Source organism: Pseudonaja textilis, chromosome 3 (assembly GCF_049901715.1).
Source record: "Pseudonaja textilis isolate UNSWEBS1 chromosome 3, rPseTex1.2, whole genome shotgun sequence".
NCBI lineage: Eukaryota > Metazoa > Chordata > Lepidosauria > Squamata > Elapidae > Pseudonaja > Pseudonaja textilis.
Window position 1 is genome coordinate 185,263,180 of NC_141992.1, and position 24,981 is coordinate 185,288,160.

Sequence of the window (24,981 nt, forward strand, 5' to 3'; positions counted from 1 at the left end):
GCTGTGTTGGTGTGGAATTTCAATTGGAAGCTTGTGGGAATTAAATTTTGATCTCGGCAGTTGCATAGGAATGCAAGGTCACATAAAACGGAGGCTCTTTGGACTTCAAGTTTTTCATAAGTCCTGGTCAGATGGTGGGTTTCCTCCCCGTAGAGGTGCAATATTTGTTTTCTGAGGTTCTCGCGGGTATTTGTATGTGGATCTTTGGTTGTTCGGGTTTTCTCCCACGTAAGATTCGAAGTATCTAGGCAACGTTTCGATGAAGTCTCATTCATCATCTTCAGGCTTCTGTCTTCGGCTCTGTGCTGCTCAGAGTGATGTGAGATTGCAGCTGCTTCTTCCTTTTAACTGCTAGTGGGGGTGGGACTTGATTGGGTGGGGGCTTGGCTGTGTTCTGATTGGGTGGGGGTGTGTTCTCATTGGTAGGGGGTTTGGCTGTGTTCTGATTGGTTGGGGGGTTGGCCGTGTTCTGATTGGCTGGAGGTGTGTTCTGTTCAGGTGGGGGCTTGGTTGTGCTCAGGTTAGTCTTAGTTGCTGGGGGATTTGAGTTGGTGAGCTGTGATCTTGCTGTTTGGCTTCGAGTTCGTGGTCGTGCTGCATCTTCATAGTGGGTGTCGGTTTGCTTCATGTATGGCTCGGAGGGGTTTGAAGTTGGTAGTGATGCAGCTGCAGTGCGGCTTCTGGTCCGTGGTCATGTCTCATCTTCTGAGTGGGTGTGAGTCTGTTTTCTACATGGAAGTGTGGTGGTGGCATCTTGTGTGGCTCTCATGGGTGTGGGTCTGGTGTCCTTCTTCATGTTAGGTACTCGTCTGTTCATGAGGGCGGGTTTCCAAATGGCTGGAAGGCGGGAGGTGTCATCTCGTTTGTTCATGCTGTGTGGGCGTTTTTCTATTTCTATGGCTTCTCTGATTATTCTGCTGTTGAAGTGTTCGGTTTTGGCGATGGTTCTGGTATTTTTAAAATCAATTTCATGTCCTGTGGCTTTGAGGTGTTGGACCAGGGAAGAGGTCGTTTCTTCTTTTTTGATTGAGTTCTTATGTTCTTCAATGCGTGCACTTATTCTTCTGTTAGTTTGTCCAATGTATGTGGTAGGGCAGGCAGTGCAGGGGATTTCGTATACTCCTTGGTTTTCTAATTCGATTTTGTTTTTGGGGTTTCTTAGGATGGTGGATATTTTTCTGTTTGTGCAGAATGCTGTTTTGATGTTGTGTTTTTGGAGGATCTTGCTAATTTTGTCTGTAGTGCCTTTTATATATGGGAGGAGGGCTTTGCCGTTTTCTTGTTCTCTGTCTTGGATTTTGGTTGGGGTTTCTTTTTGGATTAGGTGGGTAATCTTCTTTCTTTGGAATCCATTGGCTGTAAGTACGTTGGTGAGAGTGTGTAGTTCGGTTTTTTGGTGTTGTTCATCGGCTAAGCATTTTGTTCTGGAGATGAGTGTCTTGGCTACGGAATTGATCTGTGCTGGGTGGTGGTGTGAGAGTGCATGTAGATAGCGGTTTGTATGTGTTTTCTTCTGGTAGATGGTGTGTCCTAGGGAGCCATTGGATCTTTTGTATACCAAGACATCTAGGAAAGGAAGTTGATTGTTGGCTTCTGTTTCCATGGTGAATTGTATTTTGGGGTGTAGGCTGTTGAGGTGTGTGAGGAAGTTGTTCAGTTTTTCTTTCCCGTGTGGCCAGATTATGAAGGTGTCATCTACGTATCTGAGCCAGAGTTTGGGTTTGTGGTCATATTTTTCTAGAGCTTGTGTTTCAAAGTGTTCCATGTAGAGGTTAGCGATGACAGGTGAGAGGGGTGATCCCATGGGTGCTCCTTCTATTTGTTTGTATTTTTGTTCATTGTAGGTGAAGTATGTATTGGATAGGCAGTGGTTGGTCAGATCTAGGATGTGCTTGGGGGTTGTATTTGTTTCGGATGGCTGTCAAGGCTTCTTTTATTGGCACTTGGGTGAAGAGGGATATGACATCGAAGCTTACTAGTAGGTCGTTAGGTTGTAAGTTTTGTTTCTTTATGATCTCGATGAACTGGAATGAGTTTCTTACGTGTGAGTTGATGGATTCTGCATAGGGTTGTAGTTGTTTGGCAAGAAATTTGGCCAGGTTTTGTAGAGGTGAGCCTATGGAGCTGACTATTGGTCTGAGTGGGGTTCCTTCTTTGTGTATCTTGGGGAGACCATAAAGCTTGGGACATCTGGATGATTTCTCTCTGGGTATGATTCGTTGCTGGATTTCCTCACTGATGGGGGAGGCTTTTATTTTGGATTTGGTAGTTTTTTCTAGGTAGGTGGTGGGGTCTGTCTTTAGGGGTTTGTATGCGGGGTCTTGGAGTAGGTTGGTTAACTTGGTTTGGTAGTCAGATGTGTTCATAACCACTGTCGCATTGCCCTTGTCTGCTGGTAGGATTATTATGCTGGTGTCTTCTTTCAGGTTAAGTAGTGCAGTTTGTTCTTCTTTGGATAAGTTGCTTTTGGGTGGTTTGCTAGTGCAGAGGATGTTGGTGATTTCAAGTCTGATTTTGTTAGCATCATCAGGGTTGGTTCTGGTCAGGCTGGTTTCAACTCCGCATATGATGGTTTCTGTGGGGATGTGTTTGGGAGCGACAGCAAAGTTGAATCCTTTTGAAAGGACCTTGGTTTCAGCTTCAGTGAGGATCTTGTCTGAGATGTTGTGCACTGTTTGTTTCATGTGTGGCTGTGGGGGGGGGAGTTGGTTTCTGGCATTGTTGTAGTTTCCTGAGTTTGTTGGTGTGTGTGTCTGTCTTGAGGGTGGTCTGTGTTTCGGCTCTCCAGACAGCGAGTTGTTTGGATTTGTCCCAAAGTAGGGGGTGAATCTTGTTGCTGAGTCTGAGGTGGAGTGTGAGGAGATCTTTGTTGATTTGGTCTAGGAGAAACCTTTTTGTGTGAAGTTCATTTCTAATTAGGGCCAGTTCTGTTCTTTTTAGGATGCGTTTGGTGGCTGCTGTGTTGGTGTGGAATTTCAATTGGAAGCTTGTGGGAATTAAATTTTGATCTCGGCAGTTGCATAGGAATGCAAGGTCACATAAAACGGAGGCTCTTTGGACTTCAAGTTTTTCATAAGTCCTGGTCAGATGGTGGGTTTCCTCCCCGTAGAGGTGCAATATTTGTTTTCTGAGGTTCTCGCGGGTATTTGTATGTGGATCTTTGGTTGTTCGGGTTTTCTCCCGCGTAAGATTCGAAGTATCTAGGCAACGTTTCGATGAAGTCTCATTCATCATCTTCAGGCTTCTGTCTCCAGCTCTGTGCTTCTCAGAGTAATGGAGATTGCAGCTGCTTCCTCCTTTTAACTGCCAGTGGGGGTGGGACTTGATTGGGTGGGGGGCTTGGCTGTGTTCTGATTGGGTGGGGGTGTGTTCTCATTGGTAGGGGTTTGGCTGTGTTCTGATTGGTTGGGGGGTTGGCCGTGTTCTGATTGGTTGGAGGCGTGTTCTGTTCAGGTGGGGGCTTGGTTGTGCTCAGGTTAGTCTTAGTTGCTGGGGGATTTGAGCTGGTGAGCTGTGATCTTGCTGTTTGGCTTCGAGTTCGTGGTCGTGCTGCATCTTCATAGTGGGTGTCGGTTTGCTTCATGTATGGCTCGGAGGGGTTTGAAGTAGGTAGTGATGCAGCTGCAGTGCAGCTTCTGGTCCATGGTCATGTCTCATCTTCTGAGTGGGTGTGAGTCTGTTTTCTACATGGAAGTGTGGTGGTGGCATCTTGTGTGGCTCTCATGGGTGTGGGTCTGGTGTCCTTCTTCATGTTAGGTACTCGTCTGTTCATGAGGGCGGGTTTCCAAATGGCTGGAAGGCGGGAGGTGTCATCTCGTTTGTTCATGCTGTGTGGGCGTTTTTCTATCTCTATGGCTTCTCTGATTATTCTGCTGTTGAAGTGTTCGGTTTTGGCGATGGTTCTGGTATTTTTAAAATCAATTTCATGTCCTGTGGCTTTGAGGTGTTGGACCAGGGAAGAGGTCGTTTCTTCTTTTTTGATTGAGTTCTTATGTTCTTCAATGCGTGCACTTATTCTTCTGTTAGTTTGTCCAATGTATGTGGTAGGGCAGGCAGTGCAGGGGATTTCGTATACTCCTTGGTTTTCTAATTCGATTTTGTTTTGGGGTTTCTTAGGATGGTGGATATTTTTCTGTTTGTGCAGAATGCTGTTTTGATGTTGTGTTTTTGGAGGATCTTGCTAATTTTGTCTGTAGTGCCTTTTATATATGGGAGGAGGGCTTTGCCGCTTTCTTGTTCTCTGTCTTGGATTTTGGTTGGGGTTTCTTTTTGGATTAGGTGGGTAATCTTCTTTCTTTGGAATCCATTGGCTGTAAGTACGTTGGTGAGAGTGTGTAGTTCGGTTTTTGGTGTTGTTCATCGGCTAAGCATTTTGTTCTGGAGATGAGTGTCTTGGCTACGGAATTGATCTGTGCTGGGTGGTGGTGTGAGAGTGCATGTAGATAGCGGTTTGTATGTGTTTTCTTCTGGTAGATGGTGTGTCCTAGGGAGCCATTGGATCTTTTGTATACCAAGACATCTAGGAAAGGAAGTTGATTGTTGGCTTCTGTTTCCATGGTGAATTGTATTTTGGGGTGTAGGCTGTTGAGGTGTGTGAGGAAGTTGTTCAGTTTTTCTTTCCCGTGTGGCCAGATTATGAAGGTGTCATCTACGTATCTGAGCCAGAGTTTGGGTTTGTGGTCATATTTTTCTAGAGCTTGTGTTTCAAAGTGTTCCATGTAGAGGTTAGCGATGACAGGTGAGAGGGGTGATCCCATGGGTGCTCCTTCTATTTGTTTGTATTTTTGTTCATTGTAGGTGAAGTATGTATTGGATAGGCAGTGGTTGGTCAGATCTAGGATGTGCTTGGGGGGGTTGTATTTGTTTCGGATGGCTGTCAAGGCTTCTTTTATTGGCACTTGGGTGAAGAGGGATATGACATCGAAGCTTACTAGTAGGTCGTTAGGTTGTAAGTTTTGTTTCTTTATGATCTCGATGAACTGGAATGAGTTTCTTACGTGTGAGTTGATGGATTCTGCATAGGGTTGTAGTTGTTTGGCAAGAAATTTGGCCAGGTTTTGTAGAGGTGAGCCTATGGAGCTGACTATTGGTCTGATCTATTTAAAAATACCAGAACCATCGCCAAAACCGAACACTTCAACAGCAGAATAATCAGAGAAGCCATAGAAATAGAAAAACGCCCACACAGCATGAACAAACGAGATGACACCTCCCGCCTTCCAGCCATTTGGAAACCCGCCCTCATGAACAGACGAGTACCTAACATGAAGAAGGACACCAGACCCACACCCATGAGAGCCACACAAGATGCCACCACCACACTTCCATGTAGAAAACAGACTCACACCCACTCAGAAGATGAGACACGACCATGGACCAGAAGCTGCACTGCAGCTGCATCACTACCCACTTCAAACCCCTCCGAGCCATACATGAAGCAAACCGACACCCACTATGAAGATGCAGCACGACCACGAACTCGAAGCCAAACAGCAAGATCACAGCTCACCAGCTCAAATCCCCCAGCAACTAAGACTAACCTGAGCACAACCAAGCCCCCACCTGAACAGAACACACCTCCAACCAATCAGAACACGGCTAACCCCCCAACCAATCAGAACACAGCCAAACCCCTACCAATGAGAACACACCCCACCCAATCAGAACACAGCCAAGCCCCCACCCAATCAAGTCCCACCCCCACTGGCAGTTAAAAGGAGGAAGCAGCTGCAATCTCCATTACTCTGAGAAGCACAGAGCTGGAGACAGAAGCCTGAAGATGATGAATGAGACTTCATCGAAACGTTGCCTAGATACTTCGAATCTTACGCGGGAGAAAACCCGAACAACCAAAGATCCACACATATATATATATATATATATATATTATATCTGACACATTATAACAGTGGATAATGTCATCCCTGTTAAGAAAATACATGTTCTCAAACAGTTAAGGGCATTCCCTGGTTTATATGAGTGGAGAGCCAATAGGTATGTGTGTAAACATCATTTTCCAAAGATTGTTCTATCTCCAAAAATTGTCACAAATTGACAGCTATAATTCTGTAACCAATTTTTTTCTAGTAGACATTACAGCAACACAGAATTTTGCCACTGCACGCATAATAGCCGGGTTTGAATCCTGGAGGAGAAAACCTACATAAAAATTGTCTGCCCTCCCTGGCAATCTCTCTAGTAAGAGGAGAAGATACACTGACCTATAAACAGTACAATAAAAACAGTACAATAAAACATGTAATAAGAGCTTCCTTTAAACTTCCACCATTTTATTTGTTTTCAATTTTACTCCTAATTAGACTTTCCTCCAATTTGATGTCAATGAGATAACAGATTGTATAAAATCAGTAAAGAAGGAGGGGGGGGGGGGAATCCTCAGGACCTATTTCTTTCTGCTTGAGTGAAATTTTCACTCTACTTTTGCTTTGCTTTGTGCACTTAACATCTCTTCTTGTTGAAATTATTTCATGAAAAATCCCAGTTTTTGCTTTAGGGAAGAAACCCACAGAAAAAATAAAAGCTGAGCGGGAAACTCCGTTTGCGTGCAGTTCCAACAACATTGGCATAACAGCATAAGTATTTGTTGGCACCTTGAACATGGAGCAGAAACAGAATGAATTATGCTGTGGTTTCTGTGTGCTAGAATTTGCTTTCCAGCTATCCCACCAGAGAGCTTATGAGTGGATAGTTCACACAGTAATCATACATTCTAAAACCAGAAGACTCGACCAAAGGCTCTTCTCCAATTTTCAATGATGCAATTCCCCTTTGTCCTTGAGACCAGAGGAAAGAAGAGCCAGGTTGGTGCAGCGATGAAGGTGCTGGCATAAAAACTAGGAGACAATAACTTGGTCCTCAACACCAATAAAATCAAGGAGCTTATAGTGGACTATAGAAGGAACAGATCAGACATTCAGCCCTTGCTTATCAATGGAGACAGAGTGGAGCAAGTGACCAGTTTTAAGTTTCTGGGTGTTACCCTAAAAGAGGACCTGACCTGGAGTGCTCACATTGCAGTGCTGGTCAAAAGGGCCCAGCAGAGATTATACTAGCTGAGACTTCTCAGAAAACAACAACTGAATGGAAAACTGCTGGTGACCTTCTACCACTGCACCATAGAGAGCATTTTAACATACTGCATCTCTGTATGGTTTGCCAATTGCACAGTGGCAGATAGGAAAGCACTCCAGAGAGTTAACGTCATTGCCCAGAGGATCATTGGTTGCCCTCTCCCCTCTTTGGAAGAGCTTTATAGTTCCCACTGCGGTAAGAAAGGTCAAACATTCTCAAAGATCCATCTCATCCTGGGCACCTTCTTTTTAACTATTGCCATCTGGCAGATGGTGCAGGATAATAAAAACAAGGACAAATAATTCTTCTTCTTCTTCTTCTTCTTCTTCTTCTTCTTCTTCTTCTTCTTCTTCTTCTTCTTCTTCTTCTTCTTCTTCTTCTTCTTCTTCTTCTTCTTCTTCTTCTTCTTCTTCTTCTTCTTCTTCTTCTTCTTCTTCTTCTTCTTCTTCTTCTTCTTCTTCTTCTTCTTCCTCCTCCCTCCCTCCCTCCCCTCCCTCCCTCCTTCCTAGTTCAATGGCCTCCTATGTTAACTTTACCCAGAGTTGAAGACAAATTGGCTAACAAATAAGGAAATAAATAAGCATTCAGATAAATAAATAATATGGATACTCCCTGTTTGACTTGGACATTTCTACTACCAGGATGTGGACTTCAGTGGTTTACCCAGGAGAGTAGCTGACATAGCCACATTGTGTGAATATTGTTAGTATCCCTCACAGTATTTTCAACAGCACCAGGCCAAAGGAAGAAGGCCAAGATAATTATTTCTTTTCCACATGTACTAAATACTTTTTTTCAAATTTTGGAAGGATATTAATTTAGTCCAGCTGCTCCCACCCTTATTCTTCAGAAATTCAATGTGTCCTTTGAATCTTAAATTGCAATGGAAAACCATGACTTCAGGTTTCCTTTAAGCCTGAATACAAATATGTCTTTCCAAAAAAAAAAAAAAAGGCTGGGAAACTGGCCTAGGATCTTGGCTTGATGATTGATTTTCTAGTAATTGCTTTATTAATCTTATGCCAAACCAGCTGACTATGTCTTCTCCCTGAAACAATGCTAAATATTCAGCGTCAGCCTTAGCTTCTGGCCAGGCAAGAACTCGGGAGGTTGTGACCTACAAGCCAGTTGGATTAGATTTTAAGCCAACGATCCATGGAAACATTCTGATTTCAATTTAAATACAGTTTGGCTAAGCCTTGAATTGGAATTCAGCCCTGCTATCTTTTCAGTGTTTATTCCACCAATGCCTACGTTTGATTCAGCTTTTATTCTCAACTTATTTGTCTCTGTTGGGTTAGCCACGTGAATATGACAAAGCATGGAGGAAAAGGCCAAATTGTAACTTCCCATTTATCAGAGACCTACGTTTAATTTCAAGCATTTGTCCCTGGATGCTTAAAACCCCTTGTGGTGAGGGGTTGGAGGAGTGGGAGAGCCCTTTAGGATACCAAACAATGAGCCAAGGTTCAGGAAGTTGCTATCCAGAGGGTAGTTATTATATTTATGTCTCTTCTAACTTCCTTCCTTCCATTGTTTCTCTTGCTATGTTCTTCCTACTTTTCTTATTTTGCCTGAGGAAAAAAGCACTTTTCTATGGTGGAAAGGGGAGAGAATCAATTTGGTGTAGTGGTTAAGGTACCAGGCTAGAAGCCAAGAGACTGGGAGTTCTAGTCCTGTCTTAGATATGAAAGCTGGCTGGATGACTTTGAGCCAAACCCCAGGGAAATTGGGAGTTCTAGCCAGCCTTAGGCATAAAAAAAACAGCTGGCTGATTTTGGACGAGTTTTAATCTCTTAGCCCAGATCACCTCAAAGGGTTGTTGTTGTGGGGAAAATGGGAGGAGGAAGAAGTTCAGGTAGTTCTCAACTGACGAACACAATTGAGCCCAAAATTTATGCTGCTGAGTGAGGGATTTGTTAAGTGAGTTTTGCCCCATTTTCCAACCTTTCTTGTCACAGCTGTTAAGTGAATCATTGCCGGTTGTACAGTTAATAACATGGCTGTTCAGTGAATTTGGCTTCCCCATTGTCAGACGTTCCCAAAAGGTTATCATATTCCCCAGGACAGTGCAACTGTCATAAATATGAGTCAGTTGAGAAGCATCTGAAATTTTGATCACATGGCTGTAGGGATGCTGCAATGGTTATAAGTATGAAAAATGGTTATAAGTAGCTTTTTTCAGCACCATTGTAACTTCAAATGGTCACTAAATGAACTGTTGTAGGTCAAGGACTACCTCTATTGTGTGGTGTTATTTGAGTTATTTGTAAAAATAATAAAGGCGGGATATACATAAAGTGAATATAACAAATGAAGTGAGGATAAGAGACTTAACAGAAGCAGAGCACATGGAACCCTAAAGTGACAACTTGCCCAAAGCTCCTTCCAGCTCATGATCAGTTAGTATCAACTTGATTTCCAGGAAACAAAAATTAACAATCTAAGCAAGGGGAGGCCATTTCTAAAAACGGCTTTTTAATAATTCCTTACTAGAAAAGCAGGCCACTGCAGCAAGTTTTTCCGAAAGCTATTAGCATTTTTTTGCTGTTAAGCAACAAGGACCAATTTTGGTGTGTCTGTGTGTGTCTTGAACATGTGAGGTGATCTAACTATGCCAGACCTATAACGGCGTCGTAATACAATTCAGGAGATAAGTTTGTCTGGTTTTATTGCTGCCACCAAAATGCTTCACCTGATAGCACCATTTGGAAGCCCATTTGGGGAAAAAAATGTAATGTCTTCTGTCTGGTTTTTAAATCCAGGTTTTTTTGCAAGGGGAGGGAGGCAATTTGTATTATATGTCCAAGTGTATTTCAAAATTCCACTGCTGTGGAAGTTTCTTTCTCATTAGCCTCGATAAAAGTAACACTGATACAGTTACTTCACAACCATTAGAAAGTCACGCAGCCGTTGCAATTAGCAAAGTGTGTCCACGGAGTATTCAGAGAGAATAATTAGTGATTCTCTGCCAAAGTTATTTTTATAAGCTGCTGATCCTGAAATGCCAGCTTTGATTCTGTGCATGCATAGGTAGTGCAAAATGAAAGGAAGTGAAATGACTGCAACAGAAAACCTGGGGGAAAAAAATGATGGAAAAGGAGCCATCAGTCAGCTCAGGTTTATAAAGCTTTGCAGTAAAGCATAGTTCTTGCGACTGCCAACTTCACATATGGAAAATTCAGCGTCCTCGCTTTCCTGAATACTGCCTGGTGGCTGGACATATTGATATGGATTTACTTTTGCTATATATCCATCCTTCCTTTCTGCCAACAAGAGATTTGAGACAGTCAGACTTTTATTCTGGTAGAGCTTCTGGCAGAGCAGAGAAATTGTGAGAGGTTAGAAGTTTTTTTTTTTTCCCCCCTTTGCAGCGCAACTCTGAAAATCTTGCTCCTGGCAGCCTAATCCAGCAGCAATATTTTGAAAATGCAGTGTTTACAGAAGATGGTGACTCAGATCTGAGTATCCATAATAAGCATACGGCTAAAGTACTGATCTTGGGATTGTATATCAAGTCGACAACTAAGCATCTCAAATAAAGTAGCTAGAATGGATGCTTTTGAATTGTGGCATTGGAGGAGATTCTTGAATGTCCCTTTGGACTGCAAGAAGATCAAATCAGTCTATCCTAAAGGAAATAAACCACAATTGTTCTTTGGAAGGATAGGTGCTGAAGCTGGAGCTCAAATACTTTGGCCACCAAATGAGAATAGAGGACTCCTTGGAAAAGACCTTGATATTGGGAAAGATTGAGGGCAAAAGGAGAAGGGGACAACAAATGAGATGAGTTGATTAGATAGTGTCATCGATGCAAGTGAACATGAATTTGGGCAAACTCTGGGAAAAAGTGGAGGACATGGAGGCTTGGCATGCTCTGATCCATGGGCTTGCAAAGAGTTGGACACAACTTAACAATTGAACAAAAACAACAAACTATACCGTTTTTAAAAAGTCTATGTCAAGATTGAACTGCTTTGCTTCTTTCAAACCTAACACTTTTCAACTTGCCAATGAACTGGGGGGAAGGAAGGAGGAAACCGAATGCTGAGAATGTGTGCAAGGACCATGAGAGCCTGGCAACCAGGGGTGGGATTCTACGGGTTCGCACCTATTTGCTAAATCAGTTGTTAACATTCTAAGCAGTTTGGAGATCTGGTTGTTAGAAGAAATTACTGGCCTAATCCTGTAAGGAAGGCAGGAGGGAAACATTCTGGAGTCGCTTAGAGAAACTGCCTCTCCATTAACCTTTTTACATTCTTGGCAGGACTAGACTTCCTGTCTCTGGAACTTCTCTGGAGTTTTTTTCCCCTTCTTTGCTGGTACTTTACTTGAGTGGGAGTGACCATTCAAAGTTATAATGGCACTGAAAAAAGTGACTTATAACCATTTTTCACACTTATGACTATTGCAGCATCCCCACAGTCATGAGAGGCCAGGCGAGGAGATGCGTGCCTCGATGTGAGTGATGTTGAGTTGGCCACGCCCAGCCAGTCACATTACCACCAAGCCATGTCCACCAACTAAGCCACGCCCACAGAACCAGTTGTTAAAAAAATTGAATCCCACCCCTGCTGGCAACCTTCAAAGTCACCACTGCAGGTGCTTGAGAAGGAGATGGGCTGTTCCCATAACCAAAGGACAACTTATAATTGGACAATGTGATCACCCAGGGATGGGGAGAAAGGGAAAGTACTGTTTACCCAAGCAAGCATTTGCGCGGGAAAACCAGAGCTGGTTTTGATCCTTCAGTACCAAAATGGTGTATCCAATAAAGTTGTACTTTTGGTGATTCAAAGCTCCCAAGAGTGTTTTCCTTTATTTTGTTCACTAGTTGGACCATTGACAGTCTGCCTGAGAAGACAAGGCTTTTTTCCCCTTTTCAAGGGGAAAGGGGTAATGGAGCTCAATTCCCAGAATTGCCCAGGTAGCCATGATGTGCATTGGGTAATGAAATGCCGACAAGTGAATCACCAAGCTCAGAAAGTACCAAGGATTCCACAGTACAGCCCTGAGCTACATTATAGTGTCTTCTATTGGAACTCTTTAGATATTGAAAAAACTGCTATCTTAGCTTCCCAAGTGCCCTTTTCTGTAGACTAATGACCAGCACCTTTAACTGATTCTCCTATACTCCTTGTATATGGTCCAAGACAAAGAGAGTCAGTGATGATGTCTAAAATCAGCAATGCTATGCCATCTAGGAGGAACTGCAGCAGATACCTAGTATAGCAACTTTCCATGATGGTTATAGCTGCACAGCTTCCAGAATCATTTTTTTTGGCTTCCTTCCTTCCTTTTAATTAATAAAATATGCCCAGAGAGAAACATGTATCAATCTCCCTCCCGCCCCACATCTATTCTGATTTCTGTCTTTTTCTTTAAATCAGGCTCACCAGGAGAAAAAGGAGAACGAGGTAACCCAGGTATTGGAAACCAAGGCCCCCGAGGCCCTCCAGGACCAGCAGGTAAATGACATGTATTCTAGAGCTCCATTTTTTTTTACATAAGGAAGATCAGTTGCTTCTGCCATTCATTTTTACAGGAAGGGCATTTCTTCCTAAGCCTTTTCTTCCAAACATAGGTTACTGATTCAGGTATTCCTTTCTGGCCTTCCAGCATCAGGAATTATTTCTGCATTTTTTTTAAAAAAAAAATTCCTGAATCCATAGGAATGGCTCTATGTGCATTTCAGTACAGTATTCCATCCACTTTTATTTCTTCATGGATATATGTGCCTCAAATGAGTTAAGCAGGTTTTTATGCAGTGCGATTTGCCCACGAATTGACAGTATGTACAATTAGCGTGTACGTATAATTAACTGTTCAAGGGACGCGGTGGCTCAGTGGCTAAGATGCTGAGCTTGTCGATCAGAAAAGTCGGCGGTTCGAATCCCTAGCACCGCGTAATGGAGTGAGTTCCTGTTACTTGTCTCAGCTTCTGCCAACTGTTCTAACCCAACCGGGTTCTCAAAGAACAAACATAGACAAAGCCAGCAGCCCCCACCTTTTAAGGTTTAATAGCGAATTCTGTTCTGAAGGCTGCTTTCCACTAATTAGCCCCAACAAGAAAGAGCCTTGCCAAGTTGTTTGTCAAGGGTGCCAAAAACCCAGAAATAAGAACTAATTTAGAAAATTCTCCAAACACGAACTAAGATGTCCACCAGTTGAGTTTCAGAGCTTCTTTGCTATCTGCAAAGAACGCTTTTCCAAACCTGGCTTTTATCTTCTTGAGGGAGGGGCCATTACCTTGCAGCCTTACTCCCAAGTCACCTGTGCTGCTGTAATTGTTCTTTCCTCCGAGCAATCCTTTGTGCACGTGCACTTGGCACAGCCTCCTCAGGTACCTCCTCATCACTGCTGCCAGCCCCCACAATCTTTGAAGGCAGCATCCACTCTCTGATGGTCCTGGACCCTCATCAGAGTCCTCGCTCTCCTCAGCCATCTGCACCTGCTGCCAGCTAACCACAACACCAACCTAGCAGTTAGAAAGCATGCAAAAATGCAAGTAGAAAAATAGGGTCCATTTTGGTGGGAAGGGAACAGCGTTCCGTGTACCTTTGGTGTTTAGTCATGCCGGCCACATGGCCACGGAGATGTCTTCGGACAGTGCTGGCTCTTCGGCTTTGTAATGGAGATGAGCACTGGAAATGACTACACATATGTGCAAGGGGAATCTTTACTTTTACAATTAACTGATAGCATGTACAATTTAACATTTGAAAAGGTTGGCACAATGCAGGCACCTGTCCTCAAATCAATTCATAATTGTTCCCTTTTCAACTCATTGTGTATGCAAGTTAATCTCTCTGGCTCTGGGAATAAGCACGATAAAGTTTAAAATTCTGACACCAGTTCAAACTCTAAATCAGGAATGTCCAGTCTTGGCTTGGGGACTTCAACACCCAGAATTCTGGTAGTTGGAAGTCCACCAGTCTTGAAGTTGCCAAGATTGGATACTTCTGCTCTAAATATTAATGAGGGATGACCTTTCATGATAGGACAGTGGTAAAATTCTTTCTGTCGCTTCTTGTATCCCATAGGACCTCCAGGTGAGAGTCGAACTGGCACTCCTGGGCCTTCAGGGCCGCCTGGTCCCAGAGGAACAGCAGGCCGCACAGGTCCTCCTGGGGCACAAGGAACACCTGGACAGCCAGGATACTGCGATCCTTCCTCTTGTGCCGGTTATGGAACAGGTGGTAAGTATTCTTTTCCAGCTTGGAATTTAGTTTTGCCTCTATTTTTCCCTACCTTCCTTCAAAGCTAAGTGCTGTAGCAAAAGATTTTGATGTTCGGTATTTGTTGCAGAAGGAGACTTGGTGTTTACAAAACAGAACAGTGCCTCTCTTTTATCGTTCAGTGTATTCTTCATGCATATTTGCAGCCATTGTTGCAATCATTACTATTTTGGAACTGCTATTATTGTTATTATTTTTACTAAAAAAAATACCTGTTTGTAAGATGATTTCAACCAAGCAGAAATTTCGTTATGAATATATGTGTTAATTCCAACCATGCTGGTTACTTGGTCACAACTATGAGAAGAAAATTTCATTGACCTCTCTTTCTGATAGATGTGTAATATACATCTGGACTAACATCAGGATGAATCTTGAAGCAGGTTCAAATATGGTAGATGAACTTTCTGAGCCAAATGTAAATCTAAAGGAGGGGTCCCCAAACTTGGCAACTTTAAGACTTGTGGACTTCAACTATAGCTATGCTGGCTGGAGAATTCTGTGAGTTGAAGTCCACAAGTCTTAAAATTGCCAAGTTTGGAGACCTCTGAACTAAAGCTTACTCAGTAAGGAATGGTGCATTAACTGTTTTAAAAAGATGTGACCTTCTACTAGGAACAGAAAAAAAACCCTATAAAAGTTACATTAAAATTAGAAGTATTTTGTTGTGTCTGTTGCACTTATTATGACATTGCTATGCTATCCAACCAATCTGTTTCATTTCAACTGAATGCTTTATTCATGTAATTCCCTTCTTCATCTCTTGGGCTGATATTTTATTTACTTCCCCTGAGGAGGAAAGAATAATTATCCAACTTTCTTATTCATGAACTTTCAAACAGCATGGAAGAATGAAACTTTACTAAGCCTCTTATTAAGCCCAAATGTATAATGTCGTAATAAATGAATGGTGCATACACTTTTCCAAGAACATCCTATTTCTTCTGCATGATTGTATTTTAATTCCCTCCCACCCTCCACTAAAGCAGTGGTTTTCAAACTACTAAATCCCATCAAAAATATTAAGAGTTGCCTCTAAAAGACAGTCGTGATTTGATGTTATTCGGCCATAAGTTTCAACTTAGTTATTTTCTCTCACAGCAAACAAAATGCATTGAAAAGTGCTTTGACTGCTCCATCAATCTTCCCCCAACAACCTGCTGCCAAAAGAGAATGTTCTACTCTCAAGGCTTCAACAACACAAAGTTAACCAAATTGATAAGGAAATGTGATTGCAAATGCAATTCTTGAAAACCACTGTTTTAGAGAGAGAGAGAGGCCACAAAAGGAACTGAGGGAAAATTGGCATCAATAGATAAATTGCATGAGATCCTTCAGTTGTGTTGGGTTGCGCAGCATGAAATCCAAGCACCTTGGATCTTGCAAGTTAAGAAGCTTTATAATTAAGGTTTAGTTACATCTAACTTAGTGGCATGTCTAAGTTTAGGCATCCCTGATCAAAGTGTAATGAAGGTCAATGAATCCTTAAGGGAACAGAAGTTGACCACAAACCTCTATATGGTATCCAAGTAAATGTGACATCTTTTTGCAAACTTGAATGCATGCTAACTACTTGTGTGCAGCTCTTTGCAGATTCAGAGTGGAAGAAAAACAAAACAGTGAGTATATCAGGGGACAAATTTAGATGAATTGGTGCTATTTTGGTTTTTTTTACTGCAAAGTTATTAATAAGGCCCTGCACGTTAATTGGCTCAATAGGCCCGCACTTAGGTGGAAGAATAGAAGAAAGTCACTAGTAAACAAGCAATCTTACCCTACTAAGTTAAGGTGGTGATTGTGTTCTGCCTGTTTTCAACATGGATGTAGCATTTGAAAATGAAAATAATTCGCTCTACAAAGCAGAATTGATTGATAAAAGTCCTGCACCTACCGAATTGCTTTGTTGTTTTGAATCGGTAAACAGCTACACATAACAAATAATTGTGCACTCAAATTTCCAGAAAGATGTCCTTACAAATTCAATGAAAGACACAATTTGGCCTGGGTGCTTCAAACTTTGCATGTAGGTTTAAAATGCAAGATTAATGTATATACTTCAGCCTGGCCTCTGAAATGTCTTTTACTGACCTGTGTGTTTTTCTTTGTTGTCCATTTACTCCTATCCTTTCCCCCTCTTTTCCCCACCCCTTACCATTGTTCATTTTCAATTTTAAAGGCTCATTCCCTTACAATGGCTACCAATATGGAAGGTGAAAGAAACTGATTTCGGGTAGAGTTTGTTTTTTCTTTCATTTGGACAAAGATCAGAAATGATTATTGAACTGCCTCAAACTTTTTCAACTAACAGCACTGATGGTTTAGGACAAGGTCCCTGAACTTGACTAGACATATAATTGAAATGCAGTATAGAGTTTATTTAGGTGTAGACGAAATCTTTATATATATTTTTTTAAAAAAGAAAAATAATAATTAAGCCTTTAATAAGGATTGCATGACATTTCACATTGACTGCCATGTTCCCAATATGATTAATGCAACATTAGTAATAAGTATATATTCCCACTTTTTAAAGGCTACTATATAATGGGTGTCAAACTCACGGCCTGTGGACCAGATGTGTCATGTGCTGGCCACACCCACCCCCGGTTTAGCAAAGGGGAAAAAAGACCCAATACGTTACATGACAGGGGAGTTTGACACCCCTGCTATATAAGATTGAGACAGCATGGTGGTTCAGTGGTTAAGATGCTGGGCTTCTCGGCTGAAAAGCCAGCAGCCCAGGTTTGAGATCTGAGCATTATGTGATGGAGGGAGTTCCCATCCTCACCCCAGCTCCTGCCAACCTAGTTCGAAAGCATGCAAATGTGAGCAGATAGATAGGTACCACTATGGTGGGAAGGTAACAACTCTCCACAACATCATGCTGACCACATGACCAGGGAAATGTCTTCGGACAGTGCTGGCTCAATGGCCTTGAAATGGAGATGAGCGTTGTCCCGTATGGTTGATGACTAGCGAAGTAAAATCTGCAGGGACTCTTTAAAAAAAAAACTATATAACTATAGCTCTAACAATTAACAACAAATTCCCTGATTGGGTTAATGTTGATTATTTAATTTTACAAGATTATTTCCTGATTATATGTATGTATATATATATATATATATATATATATATATATATATATATATATATATATATATATATATATGTAGATCTTTGGTTGTTCGGGTTTTCTCTCCGCGTAAGATTTGAAGTATCTAGGCAACGCGTTTCGATGAAGTCTCATTCATCATCTTCAGGCTTCTGTCTCCAGCTCTGTGCTTCTCAGAGTAATGGAGATTGCAGCTGCTTCCTCCTTTTAACTGCCAGTGGGGTGGAACTTGATTGGGTGGGGGCTTGGCTGTGTTCTGATTGGGTGGGGGTGTGTTCTCATTGGTAGGGGTTTGGCTGTGTTCTGATTGGTTGGGGGTTAGCCGTGTTCTGATTGGTTGGGCGTGTTCTGTTCAGGAGGGGCTTGGTTGTGCTCAGGTTAGTTTTAGTTGCTGGGGATTTGAGCTGGAGAGTTGTGATCTTGCTGTTTGGCTTCTAGTTCGTGGTCCTGCTGCATCTTCATAGTGGGTGTTGGTTTGCTTCATGTATGGCTCAGAGGGGTTTGAAGTGGGTAGTGATGCAGCTGCAGTGCAGCTTCTGGTCCATGGTCGTTTCTCATTTTCTGAATGGGTGGGAGTCTGTTTTCTACATGGAAGTGTGGTGGTGGCATCTTGTGTGGCTCTCATGGGTGTGGGTCCAGTGTCCTTCTTCATGTTAGGTACTCGTCTGTTCATGAGGCGGGTTTCCAAATGGCTGGAAGGCGGGAGGTGTCATCTCGTTTGTTCATGCTGTGTGGGCGTTTTTCTATCTCTATGGCTTCTCTGATTATTCTGCTGTTGAAGTGTTCGGTTTTGGCGATAGTTCTGGTATTTTTAAAATCAATTTCATGTCCTGTGGCTTTGAGGTGTTGGACCAGGGAAGAGGTCATTTCTTCTTTTTGATTGAGTTCTTATGTTCTTCAATGCGTGCGCTTATTCTTCTGTTAGTTTGTCCAATGTATGTGTTAGGGCAGGCTGTGCAGGGATTTAGTATACTCCTTGGTTTTCTAATTCGATTTTGTCTTTGGGGTTTCTTAGGATGGTGGATATTTTTTTGTTTGTGCAGAATGCTGTTTTGATATTGTGTTTTTGGAGGATCTTGCTAATTTTGTCTGTAGTGCCTTTTATATATGGGAGGAGGGCTTTTCCGTTTTCTTGTTCTCTGTCTTGGATTTTGGTTGGGGCTTCTTTTTGGATTAGGTGGGTAATCTTCTTTCTTTGGAATCCATTGGCTGTGAGTCGTTGGTGAGAGTGTGTAGTTCGGTTTTTGGTGTTGTTCATCGGCTAAGCATTTTGTTCTGGAGATGAGTGTCTTAGCTACTGGAATTGATCTGTGCTGGGTGGTGGTGTGAGAGTGCATGTAGATAGCGGTTAGTATGTGTTTTCTTCTGGTAGATGGTGTGTCCTAGGGAGCCATCGGATCTTTTGTATACCAAGACATCTAGGAAGGGAAGTTGATTGTTGGCTTCTGTTTCCATGGTGAATTGTATTTTGGGGTGTAGACTGTTGAGGTATGTGAGGAAGTTGTTCAGTTTTTCTTTCCCGTGTGGCCAGATTATGAAGGTGTCATCACGTATCTGAGCCAGAGTTTGGGTTTGTGGTCGTATTTTTCTAGAGCTTGTGTTTCAAAGTGTTCCATGTAGAGGTTTGCGATGACAGGTGAGAGGGTGATCCCATAGGTGCTCCTTCTATTTGTTTGTATTTTGTCCATTGTAGGTGAAGTAAGTATTGGATAGGCAGTGGTTGGTTAGATCTAGGATGTGCTTGGGGGTTGTATTTGTTTTGGATGGCTGTCAAGGCTTCTTTTATTGGCACTTGGGTGAAGAGGGATGTGACATGAAGCTTACTAGTAGGTCGCTAGGTTGTAAGTTTTGTTTCTTTATGATCTCGATGAACTGGAATGAGTTTCTTACGTGTGAGTTGATGGATTCTGCATAGGGTTGTAGTTGTTTGGCAAGAAATTTGGCCAGGTTTTGTAGAGGTGAGCCTATGGAGCTGACTATTGGTCTGAGTGGGGTTCCTTCTTTGTGTATTTTGGGAGACCATAAAGCTTGGGGCATCTGGATGATTTTTCTCTGGGTATGACCCCCACCCAATCAGAACACAGCCAAGCCCCCACCCAATCAAGTTCCACCCCACTGGCAGTTAAAAGGAGGAAGCAGCTGCAATCTCCATTACTCTGAGAAGCACAGAGCTGGAGACAGAAGCCTGAAGATGATGAATGAGACTTCATCGAAACGTTGCCTAGATACTTCAAATCTCGCGGGAGAAAACCCGAACAACCAAAGATCTACATATAAATACCGCGAGAACCTCAGAAAACAAATATTGCACCTCTACGGGAGGAAACCCACCATCTGACCAGGACTTATGAAAAACTTGAAGTCCAAAGAGCCTCCATTTTATGTGACCTTGCATTCCTATGCAACTGCCGAGATCAAAATTTAATTCCCACAAGCTTCCAATTGAAATTCCACACCAACAGAGCAGCCACCAAACGCATCCTTAAAAGAACAGAACTGGCCCTAATTAGAAATGAACTTCACACAAAAAGGTTTCTCCTAGACCAAATCAACAAAGATCTCCTCACACTCCACCTCAAACTCAGCAACAAGATTCACCCTCTACTTTGGGACAAATCCAAACAACTCGCTGTCTGGAGAGCCGAAACACAGACCATCCTCAAGACAGACACACAGACCAACAAACTCAGGAAACTACAACAATGCCAGAAACCAACTCTTCCCCCCACAGCCACACATGAAACAAACAGTGCACAACATCTCAGACAAGATCCTCACTGAAGCTGAAACCAAGATCCTCTCAAAAGGATTCAACTTTGCTGTCGCTCCCAAACACATCCCCACAGAAACCATCATATGTGGAGTTGAAACCAGCCTGACCAAAACCAACCCTGATGATGCTAACAAAATCAGACTCGAAATCACCAACATCCTCTGCACTAGCAAACCACCCAAAAGCAACTTATCCAAAGAAGAACAAACTGCACTACTTAACCTGAAAGAAGACACCAGCATAATAATCCTACCAGCAGACAAGGGCAATGCGACAGTGGTAATGAACACATCTGACTACCAAACCAAGCTAACCAACCTACTCCAAGACCCCACATACAAACCCCTAAAGACAGACCCCACCACCTACCTAGAAAAACTACCAAATCCAAAATAAAAGCCTCCCCCATCAGTGAAGAAATCCAGCAAGGAATCATACCCAGAGAAAAATCATCCAGATGCCCCAAGCTTTATGGTCTCCCAAAATACACAAAGAAGGAACCCCACTCAGACCAATAGTCAGCTCCATAGGCTCACCTCTACAAAACCTGGCCAAATTTCTTGCCAAACAACTACAACCCTATGCAGAATCCATCAACTCACACGTAAGAAACTCATTCCAGTTCATCGAGATCATAAAGAAACAAAACTTACAACCTAGCGACCTACTAGTAAGCTTCATGTCACATCCCTCTTCACCCAAGTGCCAATAAAAGAAGCCTTGACAGCCATCCAAAACAAATACAACCCCCCAAGCACATCCTAGATCTAACCAACCACTGCCTATCCAATACTTACTTCACCTACAATGGACAAAAATACAAACAAATAGAAGGAGCACCTATGGGATCACCCCTCTCACCTGTCATCGCAAACCTCTACATGGAACACTTTGAAACACAAGCTCTAGAAAAATACGACCACAAACCCAAACTCTGGCTCAGATACGTAGATGACACCTTCATAATCTGGCCACACGGGAAAGAAAAACTGAACAACTTCCTCACATACCTCAACAGTCTACACCCCAAAATACAATTCACCATGGAAACAGAAGCCAACAATCAACTTCCCTTCCTAGATGTCTTGGTATACAAAAGATCCGATGGCTCCCTAGGACACACCATCTACCAGAAGAAAACACATACTAACCGCTATCTACATGCACTCTCACACCACCACCCAGCACAGATCAATTCCGTAGCCAAGACACTCATCTCCAGAACAAAATGCTTAGCCGATGAACAACACCAAAAACCGAACTACACACTCTCACCAACGTACTCACAGCCAATGGATTCCAAAGAAAGAAGATTACCCACCTAATCCAAAAAGAAGCCCCAACCAAAATCCAAGACAGAGAACAAGAAAACGGAAAAGCCCTCCTCCCATATATAAAAGGCACTACAGACAAAATTAGCAAGATCCTCCAAAAACACAATATCAAAACAGCATTCTGCACAAACAAAAAAATATCCACCATCCTAAGAAACCCCAAAGACAAAATCGAATTAGAAAACCAAGGAGTATACGAAATCCCCTGCACAGCCTGCCCTAACACATACATTGGACAAACTAACAGAAGAATAAGCGCACGCATTGAAGAACATAAGAACTCAATCAAAAAGAAGAAATGACCTCTTCCCTGGTCCAACACCTCAAAGCCACAGGACATGAAATTGATTTTAAAAATACCAGAACTATCGCCAAAACCGAACACTTCAACAGCAGAATAATCAGAGAAGCCATAGAGATAGAAAACGCCCACACAGCATGAACAAACGAGATGACACCTCCCGCCTTCCAGCCATTTGGAAACCCGCCCTCATGAACAGACGAGTACCTAACATGAAGAAGGACACTGGACCCACACCCATGAGAGCCACACAAGATGCCACCACCACACTTCCATGTAGAAAACAGACTCCCACCCATTCAGAAAATGAGAAACGACCATGGACCAGAAGCTGCACTGCAGCTGCATCACTACCCACTTCAAACCCCTCTGAGCCATACATGAAGCAAACCAACACCCACTATGAAGATGCAGCAGGACCACGAACTAGAAGCCAAACAGCAAGATCACAACTCTCCAGCTCAAATCCCCAGCAACTAAAACTAACCTGAGCACAACCAAGCCCCCTCCTGAACAGAACACGCTCCAACCAATCAGAACACGGCTAACCCCCAACCAATCAGAACACAGCCAAACCCCTACCAATGAGAACACACCCCCACCCAATCAGAACACAGCCAAGCCCCCACCCAATCAAGTTCCACCCCACTGGCAGTTAAAAGGAGGAAGCAGCTGCAATCTCCATTACTCTGAGAAGCACAGAGCTGGAGACAGAAGCCTGAAGATGATGAATGAGACTTCATCGAAACGTTGCCTAGATACTTCAAATCTTACGCGGAGAAAACCCGAACAACCAAAGATCTACATATAAATACCCATGAGAACCTCAGAAAACATATATATATATATATATATATATATATATATATATTTGATGATTAAAATGGACTGAGTTCCTAGAGATGCTATAGCTCAGGGGTGTCAAACTCGATTTCATTGAGGGCTGCATCAGGGTTGTGTTTCGCCTCGGAGTAGCTGTGGTGCGTGTGGCCAGCTCTATATCACTTGTCAGGTGTGCCTGTGGCGGCCAGCGGTGCTTCTGCCAGCGAAAATGGTCTCCTGGGCTACTTTTTCGGCTGCCACAGCCTCTTGCAACCCTCTGCCAGTGGAAATGGAGCTCCCGGGAGGCCCTGCGGGTCAGATCTAAATACCCCATGGGTTGCATCCATCCCAGGCCTTGAGTTTGACAGCCCTGCTCTAGCTTTAATTCTTTAATTCCCTCTTGTATTAATTGTGCCTTTCCTTTGTGGGTTAAGGTGGCTACGGGGATCCAACAGATCAAGACATTCCAGTTGTGCCATTAACCCACAACTCCTACCAACTGTATGATTCCGAGGATCTGTATGAAGATCAGCCAGAGCCCTATCTAGGATCCTATGCTTATCCTCACATCGCACAACCAGAATTCACACCAGTGGATGAAGAAATGGAGGCTGCCGGAATAAGCCGCTTTCCGAGGAGAATCTCCAAAAGAAGTATCAGCTCTCCAAAACACGATCAGCCAATTAAAAAAACCTCACAATGAACTGCTTTTATATTCTTTGTGTACGTTAGTTAAGCTAATATTTAGGCCTCTGTCCAGTTGACCTAAATGTTGTCATGGAAACTGTTTGCAAGCATATACATTAAAGGAGAAAAAAAAAACACTATATTGTACATGACCATTTTGACAAGACAGAAAAGAGTTAATTACATTGCATGCAGAAATTATTAACAGTATAGCGGTTTATGGTTAAGTGAAAACTCCCAAAGATGTATTTGTAGATGTTTATAGTTAGGCTATGAGTATGGTTCAGTGCACATTTCAAAATACTGCAATGCCAGATGACAAATTTGAATTAAATCAAGGAGAGTTCTTCTTTTATTCCTTGCTTTCTGATTTTTTTTGTCTAAATTTTAAATATGTGCTTCCCTCAGAATAAACCTACTAAAGCTACTACTTTAGCTACTACTATGTCTGAGTTCTCCGAAGTTTTTTTTTTAAATTATCCATATAAAGATGTATATGAAGTGGGTTTTTTTCATCCCACAGTATTCCCATAAAATAAATACCTGTTGGAAATGCACCAATAATTTATTGTGGGTCTAATACTACTCTGTTTTCTATACAAATAAAGTGGCAAACTTTTATAAATATTTTTTCCTACTGTACTGATTTTAAAAGACCATAGTGTCAATACAAAATTGAATTGTATGCCTGATCATACTAACCCTCAATTTCAAATTTGTGAATACTGATTACCAGCCCAATTAGGAAAATCCTGCTAATTTCAAGTGATTTGGATATCCTCATTTTTCCTGCAAGTCAAACATCTATTCTACCCAGCAACATTGGAGATCACTGCTCTAAGAACCATATTTGTTCATGGTCTATTTATTTATTCATTCATTCCACATTTTGGCATCTAATTCCTCACATTTCTCTAGAATAAGGTTAAAAATGTTGCACCTGTGAGATTAGCACGATACAATTTTTCCTCAATATTAATTCTTGTTTAAAAGTTGTTGGAAAGGTGTAAGATGACCCTTTTTGATTACACTCAGTGCCGTGATAAATGCAATCTCTTAGTATTGTTTGCCAGAAACTCTTGAATTCTCAGCATGCTACTGGCAGTAATTTAAAGGAAGTCTTTCTTCAGGATAATTCTGATTGTCATCCCGCAATGTTGCTTCTGATGAGTCAGAAATTGTTTTGACATGAAGTCATTGAGTGGGCTCAGAATTTTTGAAAGTATTTTGATTACAACTGATTATCTAAGTTAATATAATAAAAAAAAGTTTTCCTTCAATGTTTCAAACCAAACATCCTAAAGCAGGTTGAAGGATGTAACTCTCACTGGACTTTAGACAAACATTTCATTTTGCTCGTAAGATCTGTCTTAATAGGCTCTTGCAACAAAAATGGAATTAATAATTTTTTACTTAATTCAACATAATAAACTTTTCCTTGAATATTTCATTACTTACGAATGCAAATATTTGGAAGTAGCATTGAAGGTTGTAACTCACACTGGACTCTGAACAAAACACATTCATTTTGCTTGCAAGATCTTTTCTCAACAGAATCCAGCTTAATATTACACCAATGGATTGAGTAACTTTTTATTTTGAGATGCTATAGATCTCTT

The 24,981-nt window shown here is 42.1% G+C and overlaps 1 protein-coding gene across 2 annotated transcripts in view; it reads left to right on the forward strand.

Annotated features, from left to right (window-relative positions):
* Nucleotides 1-23,988, forward strand: part of COL14A1 (collagen type XIV alpha 1 chain) — a 142,261-nt gene extending 118,273 nt beyond the window's left edge. Inside the window, exons 45-48 of one of the 2 annotated variants that reach the window (XM_087931683.1) lie at nt 12,483-12,560; nt 14,136-14,291; nt 16,507-16,560; nt 23,110-23,988. In XM_087931683.1, the coding sequence (XP_087787809.1) occupies nt 12,483-12,560; nt 14,136-14,291; nt 16,507-16,544 (272 nt within the window). In that variant the 3' untranslated portion in view covers nt 16,545-16,560; nt 23,110-23,988. The remainder of the gene's footprint in view (nt 1-12,482; nt 12,561-14,135; nt 14,292-16,506; nt 16,561-23,109) is intronic. The other variant, XM_026703612.2, reaches the window with a different exon arrangement.
* Nucleotides 23,989-24,981: the final 993 nt, after the last annotated feature.